General features: G+C 40.3%; 1 protein-coding gene across 12 annotated transcripts in view; it reads right to left on the minus strand.

The window, feature by feature from the left end:
* LOC119869194 (coiled-coil domain-containing protein 144B-like) overlaps nt 1-22,017 on the minus strand; it is a 155,104-nt gene that overhangs the window by 13,186 nt on the left and 119,901 nt on the right. For 8 of the 12 annotated variants that reach the window (XM_038529935.1, XM_038529933.1, XM_038529934.1 and 5 more), the window contains 3 exons: nt 18,779-18,992; nt 16,814-16,910; nt 3,346-4,293 (listed from right to left, as the gene is read on the minus strand). In XM_038529935.1, coding sequence (XP_038385863.1) covers nt 3,628-4,293; nt 16,814-16,910; nt 18,779-18,992 — 977 coding nt within the window. In that variant the 3' untranslated portion in view covers nt 3,346-3,627. Of the gene's footprint in view, nt 1-3,345; nt 4,294-16,813; nt 16,911-18,778; nt 18,993-22,017 lie in introns of those variants that run through there. The other 4 variants (XM_038529936.1, XM_038529940.1, XM_038529941.1 and 1 more) reach the window with 4 other exon arrangements.

Below are 22,017 nucleotides of genomic sequence, written 5' to 3' on the forward strand. Positions count from 1 at the left end.
GAAATTTGGAAAGAATTCAAATACACGGAGGTTAAAGAATCAAGCCAGGGAATAAAAGCACAGTTTTAAAAACCTCATAGAAACAAACGAAAATGGAAACACAACTGCTCAAAACATCTGGGATGTAGCAAAGGTCATCCTAAGAAGGAAGTATATAGCAATACAAGTCTTTCTCAAGAAATGAGAAAGGTCCTAAGTACACAAGCTAACCTTACACCTAAAGGAGCTGGAAAAGAACAGAAGATTAAAACCTAAAACCAGCAGGAGAAGAGAATTCATAAAGATCAGAGCAGAAATCAATGAAATAGAAACCAAAGGAACAGTAGAACACATCAATGAAATCAGGAGCTGGTTCTTTGACAGAATAAGATCAATAAACCCCTGGACAGACATATCAAAAAGAGAACGGACCCAAAGAAATAAGATCGTGAATGAAAGAAGACAGATCACGACCAGCACCAGAGAAATACAGACAACTATAAGAACACATTCTGAGCAACTATATGCCAACAAAGTAAGCAATCTGGAAGAAATGGATCCCTTCCTATCAAAATTGAAAACAGGAAGACACAGGAAACCTGAACAGACCCATAACCAGCAAGGAAATGGGAGCAGTCATCAAATATCTGCCAACAACCAAGAGTCCAGGACCACATGGCTTCCCAGGATAATTCTACCACACATTCCAGGAAGAATTAATCTATTCTTCGGAGCTGTTTATAAAAATTAGTAATGGAAGGGAAACCTTCCAGTGTTCTCTGTGAGGCCAACATTACTCTGATCGCAAAACCAGAGCAAGACCCCACCCAAAAGGAGAATTACACTCCAATATCCCTGATGAACACGGATGCCAAAATTCGCACCAAGGGATCCCTGGGTGGCGCAGCGGTTTGGCGCCTGCCTTTGGCCCAGGGCGCGATCCTGGAGACCCGGGATCGAATCCCACGTCGGGCTCCCGGTGCATGGAGCCTGCTTCTCCCTCTGCCTGTGTCTCTGCCTCTCTCTCTCTCTCTGTGACTGTCATAAATAAATAAATAAAAATTAAAAAAATAAAAACAAACAAACAAAATTCGCACCAAGACACTGGCTGGGAGGATTCAACAGTACATTAAAGGATGATTCACCATGTCCAAGTGGGTTTTATGCCTGGGCTGCAAGGGTGATTCGACATCTGCAGATGAATCAATGTGATACACTACAGAAATAAAAGAAAGGATAAGAACCATAGGATCCTCTCAAGAGATGCAGAAAAAGCAGTTGACAAAGTGCAGCACCCTTTCCGGATCAATACTCTTCACAGTGCAGGGAGGAGGGGAGCATATCTCAATATCATAAAAGCCATCTATGAAAAGCCCACACCCGATGCCATTCTTAATGGGGAAAAACTGAGAGCTTTGCCACTGAGGTCAGGAACACAACAGGGAGGTCCACTCTCTGGACAACCAGTGTTGTTCGACATAGCCTCAGCATTTAGACAACAAAAAGAAATAAAAAGGCGTCTGAATCAGAAAAGAACTCAAACTCTCACTTTTCTCAGAGGACATGATATCCTATGTGGAAAACCCAAAAGACTCTACGCCAACATTGTTAGGACCTTTTCCTGAATTCAGCAAAGCAGCAGGATAGGAAATCCATGCACAGAAATCAGTTGCATTTCTATACACTAACAATGAGATGGAAGAAAGAGAAACTGAGGAGTCAATTCCATTTACCATTGCACTAAACACCATAAGATACCTCGGAATAAACCCACCCAAAGAGACAAGGATCTGTACTCTGAAGACGACAGGACATTCTGGAAAGAAATTGAGAAATCATAAAGAACTGAAATCATTCCATGTTCATGGATTGGAAGAACAAATATTGTTAAAATGTCTATGTAAGCTCGAGCAATCTCTACATTCAATGCAATCTCTATCAAAATACTACCAACTTTTTTTTAAGATTTTTTATTTATTTAATTCATTAGACACACACAGAGAGAGAGAGAGAGAGAGAGAGAGAGAGAGACAGAGACAGAGACACAGGTAGAGGGAGAAGCAGGCTCCATGCAGGGAGCCTTTTTATGTTACACAGATAATTATTTCAGCCCCACTCTCCATTCCTTGTTGATGAATTTGCAAAGCTTCCCAGCCTGCTGAAGTCTCAAAAAGAAATGGGTATTGTATAGGTGAGACTAGCAGTGGTAAATTCTACATTAATCAAATATTTTCTCTCTTTTTTATTAGAGGCTAAAATTAACTTCCAAGTTCTTCACATACTCAATCCTCTGCTCAAATCCTTCCAATAGGTTACTATCTCAGAACAAATGTGAAGTCATACTAATGGCCCTCAAGCCCCCTACATAACCTGGCTTCTGCCTTCCTCCTGGCCTCAGCTCCTAGAGATCCCTCCCCTGTTCATGCTCACTCCACTCCTGCTATACAAGAATCCTGCCATCCCTCCCTCAGTAGCCTGAAAATGGAGATCCAGTGCCAAATTAATAAATCACAAAGATACAATTCTATTGGAAAATTTTAAGCCCAAATGGTAGTTACCAATGGAGTTTTGAAATGAGCAAATTATTTGAAAAATGCTTAAATTATAAACCGTGGTGGGAAGATGAAATCAAATACAGCTTTGCTAAGTCACCAGTTATCCCAAATTATGATTTAGTGAAAAGTAGATGCCTTCAAAGAGTGAAAAGGTCACAAGAATAAATGATTTGAGACTAAACATTTAAATTTACATAAATAAAAATAAAAGTATGCTAACTGAAAATGCTTAAAAAGCTATCAAAAAAAAGTACTGAGATACAGCACCTACACTTCAGTTCATGTGACAAATCTGGAGTTAGTTGTCAAGGTAATCCACTTATTTGAACCTCAAGGTCAAAACACTCAGGTATGAGCATTTCCACTTATCTGTTCATCATGGTATTAAAACGTGGTGACAAGAATTAAAACTATTTTAGTAGTACTAACAATAAATTATTAATATCAGACTCCTTTCTTTAACAATGTATAACTTAACCTCTTGAAGTTTCTCATAGATGACGTGCATTTTTATTCAAATTAAAGCACCTTTCAGGTCTAATTTTTATTTGCTGGATACAAGTTATGCAGATTCAAAACTGACCCATAATCATTCAGGTCGTGATCTCGGGGTCATGAAGTGGAGCTCTGCACTGGGCATAGAGCCCACTTTGGATTCTCTCTCCCTCTCCATCTGCCCCACTCCCATTTAGGTGCAGGTGCACTATTTCTCTCCAAAAAAAAAAAAATAGTACTAATAAGCCATAACCAAACATTACTTTGAACTTTCTAATAGGAAGCTTGAAAAATATTTGTCTTTCTGAATACTTACTTCTCTTTCTTCTTTCTCATCTTCATATCTAAATGCTCTTTCCATTATCTGTTTACATTTATTGATTAACTCCTTATTTTTTTCTCGCAGTAGAAGAGCTCGTTTTTCACCTGCAACTCGAACCATTCTTACAATAACCTGAACCTGGTCTTTGAGATCAATTATAGTCTTTTCTTTACATTCCACTCTGCTGTAGGCATCATCTAGTTGCTCTCGGAGCAACATATTTTCACTTTTTAGTTGGATAATTTCTCTTCTAAGGATTCATGCTTTCCCATGTATTTATTCACTTCCTTGTTCGTTTTGAGATTTCTGCTCAATTTCCTTCTTCTGACCCTGTGTTTGTTTTGGGTTTCTTTGTAAATGTTCTAAAGCCAACGTCTTTTCTCTGAGAGCATCTCTTGTATACTGGAGCTCAATTTCTAGGGCATTAAATTTACTTTCGACTTCAGAAAGTTGCTGAGAAAGCACCTCATTGTTATCTTTTAGGTTAGACATCTCAAAGTTCATTTTGTCCTGTAAATGACACCACTCATCTTTGGCTCTCTGGAAAGCAAGTTCTAGGTCTCTTTTTGATGCCTGACTTTGATCACGATCCTGTATAGCTGTAGCGAGTCTAGCTCGGTATGATTGAAGTTTTGCTTCCAGTCTTTCTCTGTTTAGCTTTTCATCCTGCAATTTAGAGTTCAGCATGGTATTCTCAGTTGTCACAACATTCAGCTGCCCACTAGATTGGAATACTGTATTTGTTAATGTTACCTCATTCAGTTTTATGGCGTTTTGAAGACTGTCATTCTTTTCTTTTTCAGTTTCAGTGTCTTCACAATACCTCTTTTCCTGCTTCTGATTCCTTATTGTGTCTATTTCCAGTCTTAGCATGGCAAGTTCATCTTGCAACATGCGGTTTTCATGTAACAGACCTTTTTCTTTTTCATGAGGAGGAGAAACCTAAGTAAAACAAGAGTCTTTTAGCTGGAACTCAATAAAATGACATTATCATGATTTTCTCTGAAATCAAAGAATATCCTATGTTTATACAAGGAATGGGTTGCAGTTAAGTGGATATCCAACTGGAAAAACACAAAGTTGGATCCAAGCTCAAACTTTTATACAAGCATAAATTCCCCAAAGTTCAAAAGTTTAATTGAAAGCAATGAATGCATGAAAGGAAAAAGAAATCATGACAAAATCCTAAGAATCTCAGAATTGGAAAGGTCTTTCTCTGGTTTACAACAAACTCAGAAGGCTTGAAAGAAAAAAACTAATACATCTGACTACACTAAAATTGAGTTTATAGTCTCATGTCTAACACAGTCCACAGGAAAACCCTTAGCTCTGCATATATTTGGACAGATTCAATTTCCTAACCTCACTTTGTCCTGAGAATATTCCATACGTATTCGACTTTTCTAACATTTCTATACTCAGTTATAAGAATTTTATCTACTGATAACTAATAAATCTAGGCATTGTACTACAAACATGTCTGCACACATTAATTATCTCTTTTAGTTATCACAATTCCAGAATGGAGAGGTTAAAAATACTAAGTGAGCTGCAGGACATTCCCCAGGTCTTTGTACCCACTACCACTATTCTGGCACCAAACTGCAGCTACTTCTCTAGTGTGAATCTTAAATACAAAAGAAGCCTTGTATTTCAGGAGTGGCTGGGTGGCTCAGTCAGTTAAGCCTCTGCCTTCGGCTGAGGTCATGGTCCCCGGATCCTGAGAGCAAGTCCCGTGTCAGGCTCCCTGCTCCACAGAAAGCCTGCTTTTCTCTCTCCCTCTGCCTCCACTCCCCCTGCTTGTGCTCTGTCAAATGAATCCATAAAGTCTTTTAAAAAGAAAAAAAAAAGCCTTATATTTCAAAATACCAATACTAACTAAGGTAAAATTTATGTAGCTCCTAGAAAAATCATGAGATTATTTGTGGCTGCAACTAATTTTATTTCCTCTTCAGATGTTTAAAATGGCAATAAATGCAGAAGAGGGGAAAATAACACTGAGCTATTTTACTAGGAACTTATCAATAAATTATCAGTAAGTATATATTACAGCATATGATTATTTCAAAAGCTCCTTGTAGGGAACCCTGGGTGGCGCAGCGGTTTGGCGCCTGCCTTTGGCCCAGGGCGCGATCCTCGAGACCCGGGATCGAATCCCACATCGGGCTCCTGGTGCATGGAGCCTGCTTCTCCCTCTGCCTATGTCTCTGCCTCTCTCTCTCTGTGACTATCATAAATAAATAAAAAAATTTAAAAAAAAAAGCTCCTTGTAATGAAATCAGATACTACTTGGAGCAAATTGTTACTCATCTCAAAAGTAGGAGACTAACATCTGAAGTAAGGTCTTAAAACGGGCTACACTTTTCCTCCTGTTCATCAGTGGAAGTGTGAAACTAACCCCTCTATGAATACAGAGGTGGTGAAGGAATTGCCAAAAACTAAAACATATGTTGTTAGTAGCAAGAGTTTTGTGCTTATGGAAAGCTCATAAATTCCATACTATTTTCCAAAATAATAAAAACTTCTACTTCAGATAAGGGCATTATGAATGTCACTATTTGACACCTGCAGACAAATGCATTTAAATTAATGAATGCGACATCTTAAAAGCCATCTATGAAAAGCCCACAGCAAATACCATTCTCAATGGGGAAGCACTGGGAGCCTTTCCCCTAAGATCAGGAACAAGACAGGGATGTCCACTCTCACCACTGCTGTTCAACATAGTACTGGAAGTCCTAGCCTCAGCAATCAGACAACAAAAAGACATTAAAGGCATTCAAATTGGCAAAGAAGTCAAACTCTCCCTCTTCGCCGATGACATGATACTCTACATAGAAAACCCAAAAGTCTCCACCCCAAGATTGCTAGAACTCATACAGCAATTCGGTAGCGTGGCAGGATACAAAATCAATGCCCGGAAGTCAGTGGCATTTCTATACACTAACAATGAGACTGAAGAAAGAGAAATTAAGGAGTCAATCCCATTTACAATTGCACCCAAAAGCATAAGATACCTAGGAATAAACCTAACCAAAGATGTAAAGGATCTATACCCTCAAAACTATAGAACACTTCTGAAAGAAATTGAGGAAGACACAAAGAGATGGAAAAATATTCCATGCTCATGGATTGGCAGAATTAATATAGTGAAAATGTCAATGTTACCCAGGGCAATATACACGTTTAATGCAATCCCTATCAAAATACCATGGACTTTCTTCAGAGAGTTAGAACAAATTATTTTAAGATTTGTGTGGAATCAGAAAAGACCCCGAATAGCCAGGGGAATTTTAAAAAAGAAAACCATAGCTGGGGCATCACAATGCCAGATTTCAGTTTGTACTACAAAGCTGTGGTCATCAAGACAGTGTGGTACTGGCACAAAAACAGACACATAGATCAGGGGAACAGAATAGAGAATCCAGAAGTGGACCCTGAACTTTATGGGCAACTAATATTTGATAAAGGAGGAAAGACTATCCATTGGAAGAAAGACAGTCTCTTCAATAAATGGTGCTGGGAAAATTGGACATCCACATGCAGAAGAATGAAACTAGACCACTCTCTTGCACCATACACAAAGATAAACTCAAAATGGATGAAAGATCTAAATGTGAGACAAGAGTCCATCAAAATCCTGGAGAAGACCACAGGCAACACCCTTTTTGAACTCGGCCATAGTAACTTCTTGCAAGATACATCCACGAAGGCAAAAGAAACAAAAGCAAAAATGAACTATTGGGACTTCATCAAGATAAGAAGCTTTTGCACAGCAAAGGATACAGTCAACAAAACTCAAAGACAACCTACAGAATGGGAGAAGATATTTGCAAATGACATATCAGATAAAGGGCTAGTTTCCAAGATCTATAAAGAACTTATTAAACTCAACACCAAAGAAACAAACAATCCAATCATGAAATGGGCAAAAGACATGAACAGAAATCTCACAGAGGAAGACATAGACATGGCCAACATGCACATGAGAAAATGCTCTGCATCACTTGCCATCAGGGAAATACAAATCAAAACCACAAGGAGATACCACCTCACACCAGTGAGAATGGGGAAAATTAACAAGGCAGAAAACAACAAATGTTGGAGAGGATGCGGAGAAAAGGGAACCCTCATACACTGTTGGTGGGAATGTGAAGTGGTGCAGCCACTCTGGAAAACTGTGTGGAGGTTCCTCAAAGAGTTAAAAATAGACCTGCCCTACGACCCAGCAATTGCACTGCTGGGGATTTACCCCAAAGATACAAATGCAATGAAACGCCGGGACACCTGCACCCCGATGTTTATAGCAGCAATGGCCACGATAGCCAAACTGTGGAAGGAGCCTCGGTGTCCATCGAAAGATGAGTGGATAAAGAAGATGTGGTTTATGTATACAATGGAATATTACTCAGCTATTAGAAATGACAAATACCCACCATTTGCTTCAATGTGGATGGAACTTGAGGGTATTATGCTGAGTGAAGTAAGTCAGTCGGAGAAGGACTAACATTATATGTTCTCATTCATTTGGGGAATATAAATAATAGTGAAAGGGAATATAAGGGAAGGGAGAAGAAATGTGTGGGAAATATCAGAAAGGGAGACAGAACGTAAAGACTGCTAACTCTGGGAAACGAACTAGGGGTGGTAGAAGGGGAGGAGGGTGGGGGGTGGGAGTGAATGGGTGACGGGCACTGGGGGTTATTCTGTATGTTAGTAAATTGAACACCAATAAAAAATAAATTAAAAAAAATTACTCAGCCATCAAAAAGAATAAAATATTGCCATTTGTGACAACATGGATGGAGCTAGGAAATATTATGCTAAGAGAAATAAATCAGAGAAGGACAAATACCATATGATTTCACTCATGTGTAATTTAAGAAACAAAACAAATGAGCAAAAGGGGAAAAGAGAGGCAGATTAAGAAACAGACTCAACTATAGAGAAGAAACTAATGGTTTGGTGGGGGGAATAGATAGGGGGATGGGTGAAAGATGATGGGGATTAAGGCGTGCACTTATTGTGACGAGCACCTGGTGTTGTATGGAACTGTTGAACCACTATATTGTACACCTGAAACTAACATTACACTGTGTTAACTAATTGGAATTTAAATTAAAACTTAAAAAATAAAAAAATAAATTAATTAATTAATTAATTAATTAATGGACTACAAACTTCACTCCTCCCTATATAGACCCGTATGTGTATGTATGTACGTATGTATATATGTATATATATACACACACACTCACCCACAAATATATATGTATTCTTTTAAAATCCTCTGTACTTACCATAATGTACAGGGTTGGTTTTTTAGAAATATACACATGCATGGAGAAAAATAATAATTCCAAAAAATAAAATATACATACGTACAAATACATACACACGTACTTCAAAATAACTAAAGAAAATACCTCAGAATTCATTTTAGTATGAGACATTTCTGTCTCATTTCGTTTGCAAAGGTGATTGTTTAGAATTCCATCTTGGGTGGGATGGGGGCAAGGTGAGGGAGGAGTAGGGATCCTCAAGCACCTGGCCCCACCAACTTACCTTGATAACTTTTTTTTTTTTTAAGATTTTATTTATTTATTCATGATAGTCACAGAGGAGAGAGAGAGAGAGGCAGAGACACAGGCAGAGGGAGAAGCAGGCTCCATGCACCAGGAGCCCGACATGGGATTCGGCCCCGGGTCTCCAGGATCGCGCCCTGGGCAAAAGGCAGGCGCCAAACCGCTGCGCCACCCAGGGTTCCCCCTTGATAACTTTCAAATCATCCTGAACACCTACGAATTCGACCTGAGATTGATTGATGATTGATTTTTATTTACTTTTTTACTGGAGCTCGATTTGCCAACATATAGTATAACACCCAGTGCTCATCCCGTCAAGTGCCCCCCCTCCCCCGGCAAGTGTCCGACCTGAGATTTTTTTTTTTAAAGATTTATTTATTTATTTATGATAGAGAAAGAGAGAGAGAGAGGCAGAGACACAGGAGGAGGGAGAAGCAGGCTCCATGCTGGGAGCCCCACGTGGGACTTGATCCCGGGACTCAGCCCTGGTCAGCCCTGGGTCAAAGGCAGGCGCCAAACCGCTGAGCCACCCAGGGATCCCCCCAAACTGAGATTTAAAGAGAGAACAGTCAGAACGCTACAGAGAGAAGGGTTTTCGCTCCTAACAAGGTAGGGAGGTGGAAAAAAATAAAAAAGAATCAGGTGGGGAGGGGCACCGGAGGAGCCGGGCTGAGGCCTGCAGCGGGGAAAGCCTCCCAGGCGGGAAAGCACAGCCCCGGAGAAGCGGACAAGTGGGAGCTTTAAAATCCGCCCCGGATTCCTCCGGGATGGAAAGGCACTCAGCTGGGAACTCCGCCAGGACGTGGGGGGTGGGGACCTCCAGTCTCCGGGGTCACTGACAGAGGAAGTGTGCAGGGTCGAGTGCCCCCCACACCGGCCCAGCTCCGTAAAGGGCTGGAGCGCGCTGCGTGGGGCCTCGGGGAGAAGCCGGTGTGTCGGGAGGGGCTCCGGGAGCCAGACTCCAGCAGCGCAGGCCCCGGACCCCAGGGGACACAGCCGGGATCCTGCTCCCCCCGGGACAGGCCGAGGCGGAGAGGGCCCAGGACAGCGAGGACACTCCTGCCCCTCCTGCCCCGGGAGCATCCAGGCCCCTGTGGACTGGGAGATGGCGGGAGTCACTGCAGGGGGCGCCCTCCAGGGCCAGGGAGACCTGGCCGCCGCCGGTGTGGTTGTCCCTCCTGGTGTCACCCGGTGCCTGGGAGAGGCGTGGCCGCCAGGGGACACGGGCCTCACGGGAGGTCAGGTCGGCTCCCCGTGACCCTGCACCCAGCAGGGGGCGGGGCAGCTCCCCAAGGTGCACACACCTGAGAATCGGCACAGCCCGCCCCTCCCCCAGAAGACCAGCTGGAAGGACAGGGGAAGAGCAAGTTCCCCACCCAGCAGCGCTGGAAAGCTCCAGGGGAAGTCGAGGGATCTACAGTATATAGAACTAGAGGGTACCCCTCTTCCCCGCCCCCCCCCATGTTCCAGTACAACTCATTTTTATATCAGACTGTAAGTTTCCAATTTTCTTTCTCTTTTCCCACCTTAACTACAATATTTTGCCACCTTTTCATTTTCAGGTTTCTTCCTTTTTGACTCATATTTTTACAATTACACGTCTTAGATAGATTTTCCACTTCTAGATTCCCTTCAACATACTCAACTTAATTTTGGGAGCTAGACGAGATATGTTTTGTGTGTGTTGTGTGCTTTTTTGTTTTCTCTACCTCATTTTGTTCTACAATGGCACAATACCTTCTAAAACAGGACGAGCATGCACCCAGAACCAAGTGGTATACCGTGCTGGTTCATTCTGTGAGACTCTATTCTCTCTTCGTTCCCATTCTGCCCCCCTTTTTATCTCATTTATGTTTTGGGGAACAATGTTGGGTCTCTCTACAAGTATTTCTGGTTTATAGAAATTTGGGACTCAGTATCTTCTAACATACAGAACTTAATACACCCAGGACCAAGAGGATCACCCCCTAGGACCCCTCAGGTAGACTACATTCTCCCTCCACTACAACTTCATCACCACCACCATGTCCCAGTCCCCCCCAACATTTTATTTTTCTACTTCTTTTTTTCTATTTCCCCTCTTTACCCTTGCTTTTTTTTCTCTTTTTTTCTTCCTTGGCATTCTTGGCCTTTTATTTTCTACTACTTTGTTTTAAAATTTGTTTTTCACTTTAGTGGTCATTTTGTGTTATTTTGTTCTTCTCTTCGTTTTCAATTTCATGTCATGGACCTTGTCAGAATCATCGAAGGATAAGAAACCTTGGGTGGCTCAGTGGTTTAGTGCCTGCCTTCAGCTCAAGGCATGATCCTGGAGTCCCAGGATCAAGTGCCACATCAGGCTCCCTGCATGGAGCCTGCTTCTCCCTCTGCCTGTGTCTCTGCCCCTCTCTCGGTGTCTCTCATGAATACATAAATGAAATGTTTAAAAACAATCATCTAAGGTGAAATTGACTTAGATTGTGGTTGATATTCTTGACTCAGCCCGTTCATACAGCCACTCTGCAGTGAGCAAAATGACTAGAAGGAAGATCTCACCACAAAAGAATCAGAAACAGTACTCTCTTCCACAGACTTATAGAATTTGAATTACAATTCGATGTCAGAAAGCCAATTCAAAAGCACAATTATAAAGCTAGTGGTGGCTCTGTAAAAAAGCAGAGAGTATTAAAGAAACTTCATGACTGCAGAATTTTGATCTACTTAGTCCAAAATTAAAAATTAATTAAATGAGATGCAATCCAAACTGAAGGTCCTAACAATGAGGGTTAATGAGTTAGAGGAAAGAGTGAGTGCCACAGAAGACAAGTTGATGGCAAAGAGGAAAGCTTAAGAGAAAAGAGAAAAACAATTAAAAGACCATGAGGAAAGGTTAAGGGAAATAATCGAGAGCCTCAGAAGGAAAAAATATACGCATAATTGGGGTTCCACAGGAGGGCCAGAGGGCCAGAAAGGATATTTGAACAAATCATACCTGTGAACTTCCCTAATTTTGGGGAGGGAAAAAGGCATTCAGGTCCAGGAGATAGAGAGGTCCCCCACCAAGGGGAAGGGAAAAAAAGCAGAACTCGACATTTAATGATGAAACAAGCAAATTCCAAAGAAAAAGAAAGTCCTTAAAACAGCAAGAAACAGATTTCTAACTTATATGGGGAGAAATATTAGATTAACAGCAGACCTCTCCACAGAGATCTGGCAGGCCAGAAACAGCTGGCAGGAAATATTCAGGGTTCTACATGACAAGAACATGCAGCCAAGAATACTCTATCCAGTGAGCCTTTGGTTCAGAATAGGATAAAGAGCTTCTAAGATAGGCAGAAGCTGAAAGAATATGTGACCACCAAACCAGCTCTGCAAGTAATATTAATGGGGACCCTGTAAAAGAAAGAGGAAGCCCAAAGAAATAATCCACAAAAGCAGGGACTGAATAGACATTACAATGACAGTAAATCAACATCTTTCAATAGGTACTCTGAATGTGAATGGGCTAAATGATCCCATCAAAAAACGCAGGGTTTCAGACTGGATAAAAAAATCAAGACCCATCTATTTGCTGTCTACAAGAGACTCATTTTAGATATAAGGACACCTACAGCATGAAAATAAAAAGTTGGAGAACCATTTACCACTCACACAGTCTTCAAAAGAAAGCAGGGGTAGCCATCCTTATATCAGATAAATTAAAGTTTATCCCAAAGACTGCAGTTAAGAGATGAAGAGGGACACTATATCATACTTGAAGGGTCTATCCAACAAGAAGATCTAACAATCATGAATATTTATGCTTCTAATGTGGGAGCTTCCAAGTCTATCAATGAATTAATAACCAAAGTAGGGGCATACTTAGATAATAATACACTAGTAGTAGGAGACTTAAACACGGCACATTCTGCAAATGACAGATCTTCTAAGCACAACATCTCCAAAGAAACAAGAGCTTTAAATGATACACTACACCACATGGATTTCACAGATATTTACAGAACTTTACATCCAAAAGCAACTGAATACACAGTCTTCTCATGGAACTTTCTCAGAATAGGCCACCCGATACCAAAACATTGGGACTGTCCCCTGCATATTTTCAGACCACAATGCTTTGAAACTAGAACTCAATCACAAGAAGAAATCTGGAAGAAACTCAAACACAGGGAGGAGAAAGACCATCCTGCTGAAAGATGAATGGGTCAACCAGAAAATTAGAGAAGAAATAAAAAGATTCATGGAAACTAATGAAAATGAAGATACAACCATTCAAAATCCTTGGGATACAGCCAAAGCAATCCTAAGCGGGAAATGCATTGCAATACAAGCATCCCTCAAAAGATTGGAAAAAAACCTCAAAGACACAAGCTAACCTTGCACCTAAAGGAATTGGAGAAAGAACAGTAAATAAAACCTACACCAAGCAGAACAGAGAGAGTGAAGATTTGAGCAGAACTCAATGAAATAGAGACCAGAAGAACTGTGGAACAGATCAACAAAACCAGGAGTTGGTTCTTTGAAAGGAAGAATAAGATACGTAAACCATTAGCCAGCCTTTTAAAAAACAAAGGAGAAAAGACTCTAATTAATAAAATCACGAATGAAAAAGGAGAGATCACCACCAATACCAAGGAAAACCTAACCAAAGAGATAAAGGATTTATACCCTAACAACTACAGAACACTTCTGAAAGAAATCCAGGAAGACACAAAGAGATGGAAAAATATTCCATGCTCATGGATTGGAAGAATTAATATTGTCAAAATGTCTATGCTAACCCAGGGCGATTTACATTCAATGCTTTCCTATCCACATACCATGGACTTTCTTCACTTTCTTCAGAAAGCTGGAATAAATAATCTTAAGATTTGTGTGGAATCAGAAAAAACCCCGAACAGCTAGGGGAATATTGAAAAAGAAAACCAGAGCTGGGGACATCACAATGCCGGATTTCAAGTTGTCTTACAAAGCTTTGATCATCAAGACAGTGTGGTACTGGCACAAAACCAGACAAATAGATCAATAGAACAGAAGAGAGAATCCAGAAATGGGCCCTCGAATCCATGGTCAAGTTATATTTGACAAAGCAGCAAAGACTATCCACTGGAAAAAGGACACTCTCTTCAATAAATGGTGCTGGGGGGATCCCTGGGTGGCGCAGTGGTTTGGCGCCTGCCTTTGGCCGAGGGCATGATCCTGGAGACCCGGGATTGAATCCCACATCAGGCTCCCTGGTGCGTGGAGCCTGCTTCTCCCTCTGCCTATGTCTTTGCCTCCCTCTCTCTCTCTCTGTGACTATCATAAATAAATAAATAATAATAATAATAAAATAAATAAATAAAATAAATGGTGCTGGGAAAACTGGACAGCCACGTGCAGAAGAATGAGACTAGACCACTCTCTTGCACCACACGCAAAGATAAACTCAAAATGGAGGAAAGATCTAAACGTGAGACAGGAATCCATCAGAATCCTAGAGGAGGGATCCCTGGGTGGCGCAGTGGTTTGGCTGCCTGCCTTTGGCCTAGGGCGCGATCCTGGAGACCCAGGATCGAATCCCACGTCGGGCTCCCAGTGCATGGAGCCTGCTTCTCCCTCTGCCTGTGTCTCTGCCTCATTCTCTCTCTCTCTCTCTGTGAGTATCACAAATAAATAAAAATTAAAAAAGAAAAAAAAAGAATCCTAGAGGAGAACACAGGCAACAGCCTTTGTAAACTCGGCCACTGCAGCTTCTTGCAAGATAGATCTATGAAGGCAAAGGGAAACAATAGCAAAAATAAACCATTGGGACCTCATCAAGATAAAAATCTTCTGCACAGCAAAAGAAACAGTCAACAAAACTAAAAGATAACCTACAGAATGGGAGAAGTTATTTGCAAATGACCTATCAGGTAAAGGGCTAGTATCCAAGATCTATAAAGAACTTAGTAAACTCAACAGCAAAGAAACAATCCAATCATGAAATGGGCAAAAGACATGAGCAGAAATTTCACCAAAAAAGACATACAAATGGCCAACGAGCACATGAGAAAACACTCCACATCAGTTGCCATCAGGCAAATACAAATCAAAACACAATGAGATACCACGTCACACCAGTGAGAATGGGGAAAATTAACAAGACAGGAAACAACAAATGTTGCAGAGGAGGTGGAGAAAGGGGAACCCTCTTGTACTGTTGGTGGGAATGTGAACTGGTACAGCCACTATGGAAAACTGTGTGGAGGTTCCTCAAAGAGTTAAAAATAGAGCTACCCTATGACCCAGCAATAGCACCACTCGGGATTTACCCCAAAGATAGAGATGCAGTGAAAAACCGCGACACCTGCACCCCAATGTTTATAGCAGCATTTTCCAGAATAGCCAGACGGTGGATGCAGCCTGAGTATCCATCAAATGATGAATGGATATAGAAGATGTGGTCTATATATAAAATGGAATATTACTCAGTCCCTAGAAATGACAAATAACCAGCATTTGCTTCAATGTGCACGGAACTTCAATGTGCATGGAACAAACTAGGGGTGGTGGAAGGGGAGGAGGGCAGGGGGTGGGGGTGAATGGGTGACGGGCACTGAGGGGGGCACTTGACGGGATGAGCACTGGGTGTTAGTCTGTATGTTGGTAAATTGAACACCAATAAAAAATAAATTTATTATAAAAAACAAGAAGTAAAGAAGAGCAATATAGTAAAGAAGTTGAAATCAAACAACTTCAACTTAATCTTAGAAGACGAAACTTGGAATTGAAGGGTGTAAAAAATAATTTGAATCAGGTAAATTTTTGGCAGTAATTGTATATTTCCATCAATATTATTTATAGTATCCCTTTGATATAATACATATTGTTAGGCTTCAAATAGATTAAACATTTCATTTTAACCTAATAGCAACCATGATCTTTGTAGCCACAATTACTACCTTATTGGAATTCTTGGCCTCTCACATATGCCCTATGTATATATTTTGAATGAAGGGATGGAAGGTAAAATGAGATAAATGTTATATTGATTTATTGATTTATGGAATTGTATTTATTTTTACACAGAGCATGGGTTGGGGGGAAAGGAGTAGAGGGAGAGGGAGGGAAATGAATCTCCAGCAGACTCTGGTTCTGAGTCTCATGATCTGAGTCTCCAGCCTCACCTGGTTCGGAGTCTCGTGATCGTGAGATCATGACCTGAGCCATAAAAAGAGTTGGACACTTAACCCACTGAGCCCCCAGGTGTCCCAGTTTTGAATTTTTTAATGTTGAAATATGAGCTAGATTTCCTTGAGATGCTGATGAAGCTAGTTAAATGTTTTACACAGAAATTTTATTTCACAATACTATGTCTACTTGTATTTTTACTCTATGGCACATTTTGCTGTCATTTAATTTAAAATTTGAATTATTCATTGAGGATGAAAAGCCTTGTTATAAAAAAGGCCACTCTTGAACATTTTTTTTTAAGCTCTCTTAAGCCTTTTGACTTTTTTTTTTTAATGATAAGATCCAAAATCCTAATGAAAATGTGTCTCTAGGTTATAGAAGAGCAAAATGATGTTCAGAGGCAGCTTTCGTGAGAACAGAATGCCCAGAGTATTACATGATGGAATACTATTTTTTTTGTATATTTGTTATTGGAGTTCGATTTGCCAACATACAGCATAACACCCAGTGCTCACCTGTCAAATGCCCCCTCAGTGCCCGTCACCCAGTCTCCCCACCCCCCGCCCACCTCCCCTTCCACTATCCGTTGTTCATTTCTCAGAGTTAGGAGTCTCTAATGTGTTGTCACCCTCTCTACTTTTTCCCACTGATTTTCTCTCCTTTCCCCTATAATCCTTTTCAGTATTTTTATAGTCCCCATAGAGTGAAACCATATGATGTTTGTCTGTCTATGATTGACTTACTTCACTCAGCTCTTCTTTACTTCTTAATTGCTCCTTAATATTTATATATAAAATTTCAGCACTTCTTCTTTTTTCTTTTTCTTGTTTTAAGGTCAATCTGCAAATGCATGTGTTCATTTTAAAATTTGTTTTGTTAGCAATAGAACTTTTATTTTATGATCTGGTTCCACATATGTTGGTTCATTATCCAAAGGAAATTTTTCTGTTCTCAATTTTTTTCCCTTTCTAGGGCTCATGTTTTTCAATTTATCACTTCAATATCTTCAAAAAGATATATAGTTTAAAAGAAGCAATGAGAAAGCATTTTGCAACTTAGTAAGTTTTAGTCAGTAATAACTCTGGGAGATGTTGTAAGCAAAGGAATTCTGAAATTATTTAAGAAAGGGTTCAAAATTGTCATTTTTCTCCACAAAGTCATAATTACACTTCAATTAAGGCAAATCATTTCATTACTAATTAAAAAGAGCAGTTGCTGTTTATCAACAACTTTATAAATTCACTAGAAATACATTTTTATTTCACAAAACATCACAGGTACCTCTAAAAATGATCTTCAGTGTAAGACAGCATCAGCAGATGTCGTTTACACACCATACACCTGCAGATGACTCTGATCCAGCACTAGACTAGGGAGCCTAAAATCTATTGCCCATGCTTTTTATGTTTCTTATTCTGTAATATTCTCAACCTTGTTGATCATTATGTATTTTATAAATCATTTGAAAACTCCTTTGAAAACATCACAGGGTCCATATTAATTAAGTAAAGAATAGAGTAAGATGTGCTTTCAGCATAGACTTTTGAATTAATTTTCTTTATATATGTGAGAAATGTTAAAAAAAACTTAACCATTAATCATTTTTCCATTTTACTTTTTAACCCCTGCATATGTTAAGAATAAACCAATTTTTCTGTCTTGAGAAAAATTGGCCATTTCACACTCTGTTGGGGGGCATATAATATAAAATTTCCTGAGAACAATTTAAAAATGTGGATCAGAGACCTCTACTAAATATTTTTATACATTAACACAATACTATATTAAAGAATTTATTCCAATTAACCAAGACTGTAGAAACAGAATTAAATAAAAGACATTCCTTATAGCATTAATTAAACTATAGGAAAATGGAAAACAACCAAAATTCAATTTGTTAAATAATGAGGTTTACATATGATGGACTTCTACATGGTCATTAAAATTATGCTTTAGAATATACATTAAATTATTAGAAGTATTCACTGTTAAAACCTTGCAGTATTATTTCAAAGAATCTCACACTTTACAACTTTTTTTTAAAAAAAAATTGGAGTTCAATTTGCCAACATACAGCATATCACCCAGTGCTCACCCCGTCAAGTGCCCCCCGTTAGTGCCCATCAGCCAGTCACCCCAGCCTCCACTCACCTCCCTTTCCACTACACCTTGTTCGTTTCCCAGAGTTACGTGTCTCTCATGTTCTGTCACCCTCACTGATATTTCCCTCTCATTTTCTCTCCTTTCCCCTTTATTCCCTTTCATTAATTTTTATATTCCCCAAATGAATGAGACCATATAATGTTTGTCCTTCTCCGATGGACTTATTTCACTCAGCATAATACCCTCCAGTTCCACCCACGTGGAAGCAAATGGTGGGTATCTGTCGTTTCTAATGGCTGAGGAATATTCCATTGTATATACATAGACCACTGCTTCTTTACCCATTCGTCTTCTGATACTTCACATTTCTAATGGAGTTTCCTTCCCTATAAAATCCCAGAAGGCAAATTAGCAATTACAAAACTTCTCCTACACATCTGCAGCATAAAAGTAAGTATTTCAAGGGGTTCCTGGCTGGCTCAGTTGACAGAGCATGTGACTCTTGATCTCATAGTTGTGAGTTCAAGCCCCACGCTGAGTGTGGAGTCTATTAAAAAAAAAAAAGTAAATAGTTGTAATATTTCCTTAAAACCAAGATGTCATACCTTAAACTGTAGAGTTCTCGTTCCCATTCCACTTTTTGATGCTCTAACTGAGATTTCATTTCTTTTGTTTCTGATAGCAACTGTTCTAGTCCATTGACCTTATATTCCACTTGTAAAATTTTTCTTGTAAGTTGTTCACAGTCTTTTCTTTTTAATTCTATTGATCTTTTGTATTTAAGAATTGCATTCTGGATTGTCAATACGCTAACAGAATCTACACCAGAGGAAAAACAAAAACAGAAATAAAATACAGGAGGCATCAGGGTGGGTCAGGTGGTAAAGCATCCAATTATTGGTTTTGGCTGAGGTCATGACCTCACAGTTGTGGGATTGAACCTGGCACTGGGTGCTGCACTCAGCACAGAGTCTGCTTAAGGTTCTTTACCCCCTCGTTCCCTCCCTCTCTGTTCCTCTCCCCATCTCCTGCTCATGCTCTCTCACAAATTTGTTCTTTTAAAAAGTAAAATAAAACAATATGAGTATTTTTTGCATATAAGGGACCGAGCATGTTCACATTAACTCATTCATACATGAAACAAATATTGAGTAACTTCAATGTAAAGAGATTATACCAGGTGCCTGGGTGGCTCAATCGGTGGGTGTCTGCCTTCGGCTCAGGTCATGATCTTGGTGTCCTGGGATCAAGCCACATGGTGGGCTCCCTGCTTAGTAGGGAGTCTGCTTCTCCCTCTTCCTCTGCCTCTCTCCCTGCTCATGTTCTCTCTCTCAAATAAATGAATAAAATCTTATTATCAATAGAACTTTAAAATCTTTTAAAAAGAAAAGAAAACATGACTGAAACCTTTCTAAACTGAATGAAAACTATAATCCCACAGACCCACAAAGGATCTGGCTAGGAGAGAAGCAATGGAAGTAAACTATTGTAATTTTAAAAAAAGATTTTATTTATTCATGAGAGACATGGAGAGAGAGAGAGGCAGAGACACAGGCAGAGGGAGAAGCAGGTTCCCTGAGATAGCCTGATGTGGGACTTGATACAAGGACCCGGGGATCACACCCTGAGCCAAAGGTAGATGCTCAACCACTAAGCTACTCACGTGTTCCCTATTGGAATTTTCTTAAACTACATATAATGTGGTATAACACTACAAGAAGGTGGACTGTGATGCTTGAGTCATATGCATTAAACCCTAAAGCAATCACTAAAATAGCAAATCTTAAGAGTTATAGTAATAAACAAAGCCCATACATACACATATGTGTATATTTATATATATGTATAAATTGAACTCGTAAAAATTAGTTTATTAATCTAAAAGAAAGCAGAAAGCAAAGAAAATGGGAACAAAGCAGGTCAAACGGAAAGCAAACAGGATGAGAGATTTATATCAACTGTATCAATAATCAGAGTAAATGAAAATTGTCAAAAAATAAAAGAAAGAAAGAAAATGGTCTAAAAGCCTCGATTAAAAGGCAGACTGTCAGAATGGATAAAAATGTAAGAGACAACCATAGGCTGCCTATAAAAAATTCAATTTATATGTAAAGACACACACACACAAATAAATAAAAATAAATAAATAAATAAATAAATAAATAAATAAATAAATGTAAAGACACAAATTTGTGAAAAGGACAAAAATAAGGATATACCACACTCACACTTGACAAAAGAAGGCTGAGCTTGAGTAGCAATATTAATGCCAGGCAAAATAGATTTCAAAGCAATATATATTCTCGTGATGTATAAGGTCATTTGTTAATGATGAAAGGGTCGACAAATAAGCATAACAAACCTAAATGCTTATGAATCTATTAATAACATCAAAATACCTAAGGCAAAAATCAACAGAACTGCAAAGAGAAACAGGCAAATTTACAATTTTAGTCTGAGATTTTAATAGGCAGAAAATCATCAAGGATATAGAAGACTTGACCACCACCATCTTTCTCAAGTATCCATGGAGCATTTACCAAAGAGATTATATTCTGGGTCATAAAATAAACCTTAATAAAGGGAGCTAAGTCAAAAGGATTGAAGTCATGAAAGTGTGTTCTGTGACCACAAAGTGATCAAATTAGAAATGAAGAACAAACCTACCTCTGGAAAATACTCAAATACTTGCAAACTGATTAATAATGCACATCTAAATAACCCCTGGGTCTGGGTGCCTAGGTGGCTCAATTGATTAAGTGTCTGCCTTTAGCTCAGGTCATGATCTCCGGGTCCTGGGATTGAGCCCCATGCTGGGCTTCCCACTCAGAGGGAAGGACGCTTACCCCTCTGGACCTCCCTTCGCCTATGCGCTCTCTTTCTCTCTCTCTCCTTCTCTTTCAAATACATAGAAATCTTTTAAAAACCCTTGGAATAAAGAAGTAATGAAAAAAGAAATTACAAAGTGTCACATATTGAATGAAAATAAAAACATAATATGTTAAAAATTTCTGGAATCCTCCAAGAATAGCACTCATCTCACCATTTATAGCACCGAGGTATATATTAAAAAGAGAAGGAGGCGGGGCAAGATGGCAGAAAAGTAGGGTCCCGAAGTCACCAGTCCCCACCAACTTACCTAGATAACTTTCAAATCATCCTGAAAACCTATGAATTCGGCCTGAGATTTAAAGAGAGAAGAGCTGGAATGCTACAGTCAGAAGAGTTCGCGCTTCTATCAAGGTAGGAAGACGGAAAAACATAAAGAAATAAAAAAGCATCCAAGGGGGAGGAGCCCCCATGAGGAGCCAGGCAAAGGCCACGCAGCTAGTGCCCCCAGGACAGGAAAGCCCAGTCCTGGAGAAGCAGAAACTTTACCAATCTTCCTGGAAGGAAAGGCGCTTGCAGGGAGCTCGGGCAGGATCCCAGAAGGGGTACAGATGCCCTCAGGCTCCAGGGGCACTAAAAGAGCAACTGCACTCTGGGGGAGATCCCTCCACACACTACGGGCTGAGCTCCCTAAAGGGCTGGACGCCGCGCCCAGTGGGGCCCCGGGAGCAGCTCAGGTGGTGGCCACTGTGCGGCCCCGGGAATGTGATTCCAGCGGTGCAGACCCCAGAGCCCAGGGCACCGGGGACACAGCCCAGGATCCGGCACTCCCCCCGGGGCAGGTAGAGGCTGGGAGGGCACAGGGCAGCAAGGACGCTCCTGCTGCCACGCGGCCCCAAGCTGTGCAAATCTACGCCCCCTGCCCCCGGACCACCCAGGCCCCTGCGGACTGGGAGCTGTGGTAGTTACTGCGGGAGCTGACTCAAGAGATGGAGAGCTGGCTGCCGCCACTCTT

The sequence above is a fragment of the Canis lupus genome, chromosome 2, assembly GCF_011100685.1.
Source record: "Canis lupus familiaris isolate Mischka breed German Shepherd chromosome 2, alternate assembly UU_Cfam_GSD_1.0, whole genome shotgun sequence".
NCBI classification, from domain to species: Eukaryota; Metazoa; Chordata; class Mammalia; order Carnivora; family Canidae; genus Canis; species Canis lupus.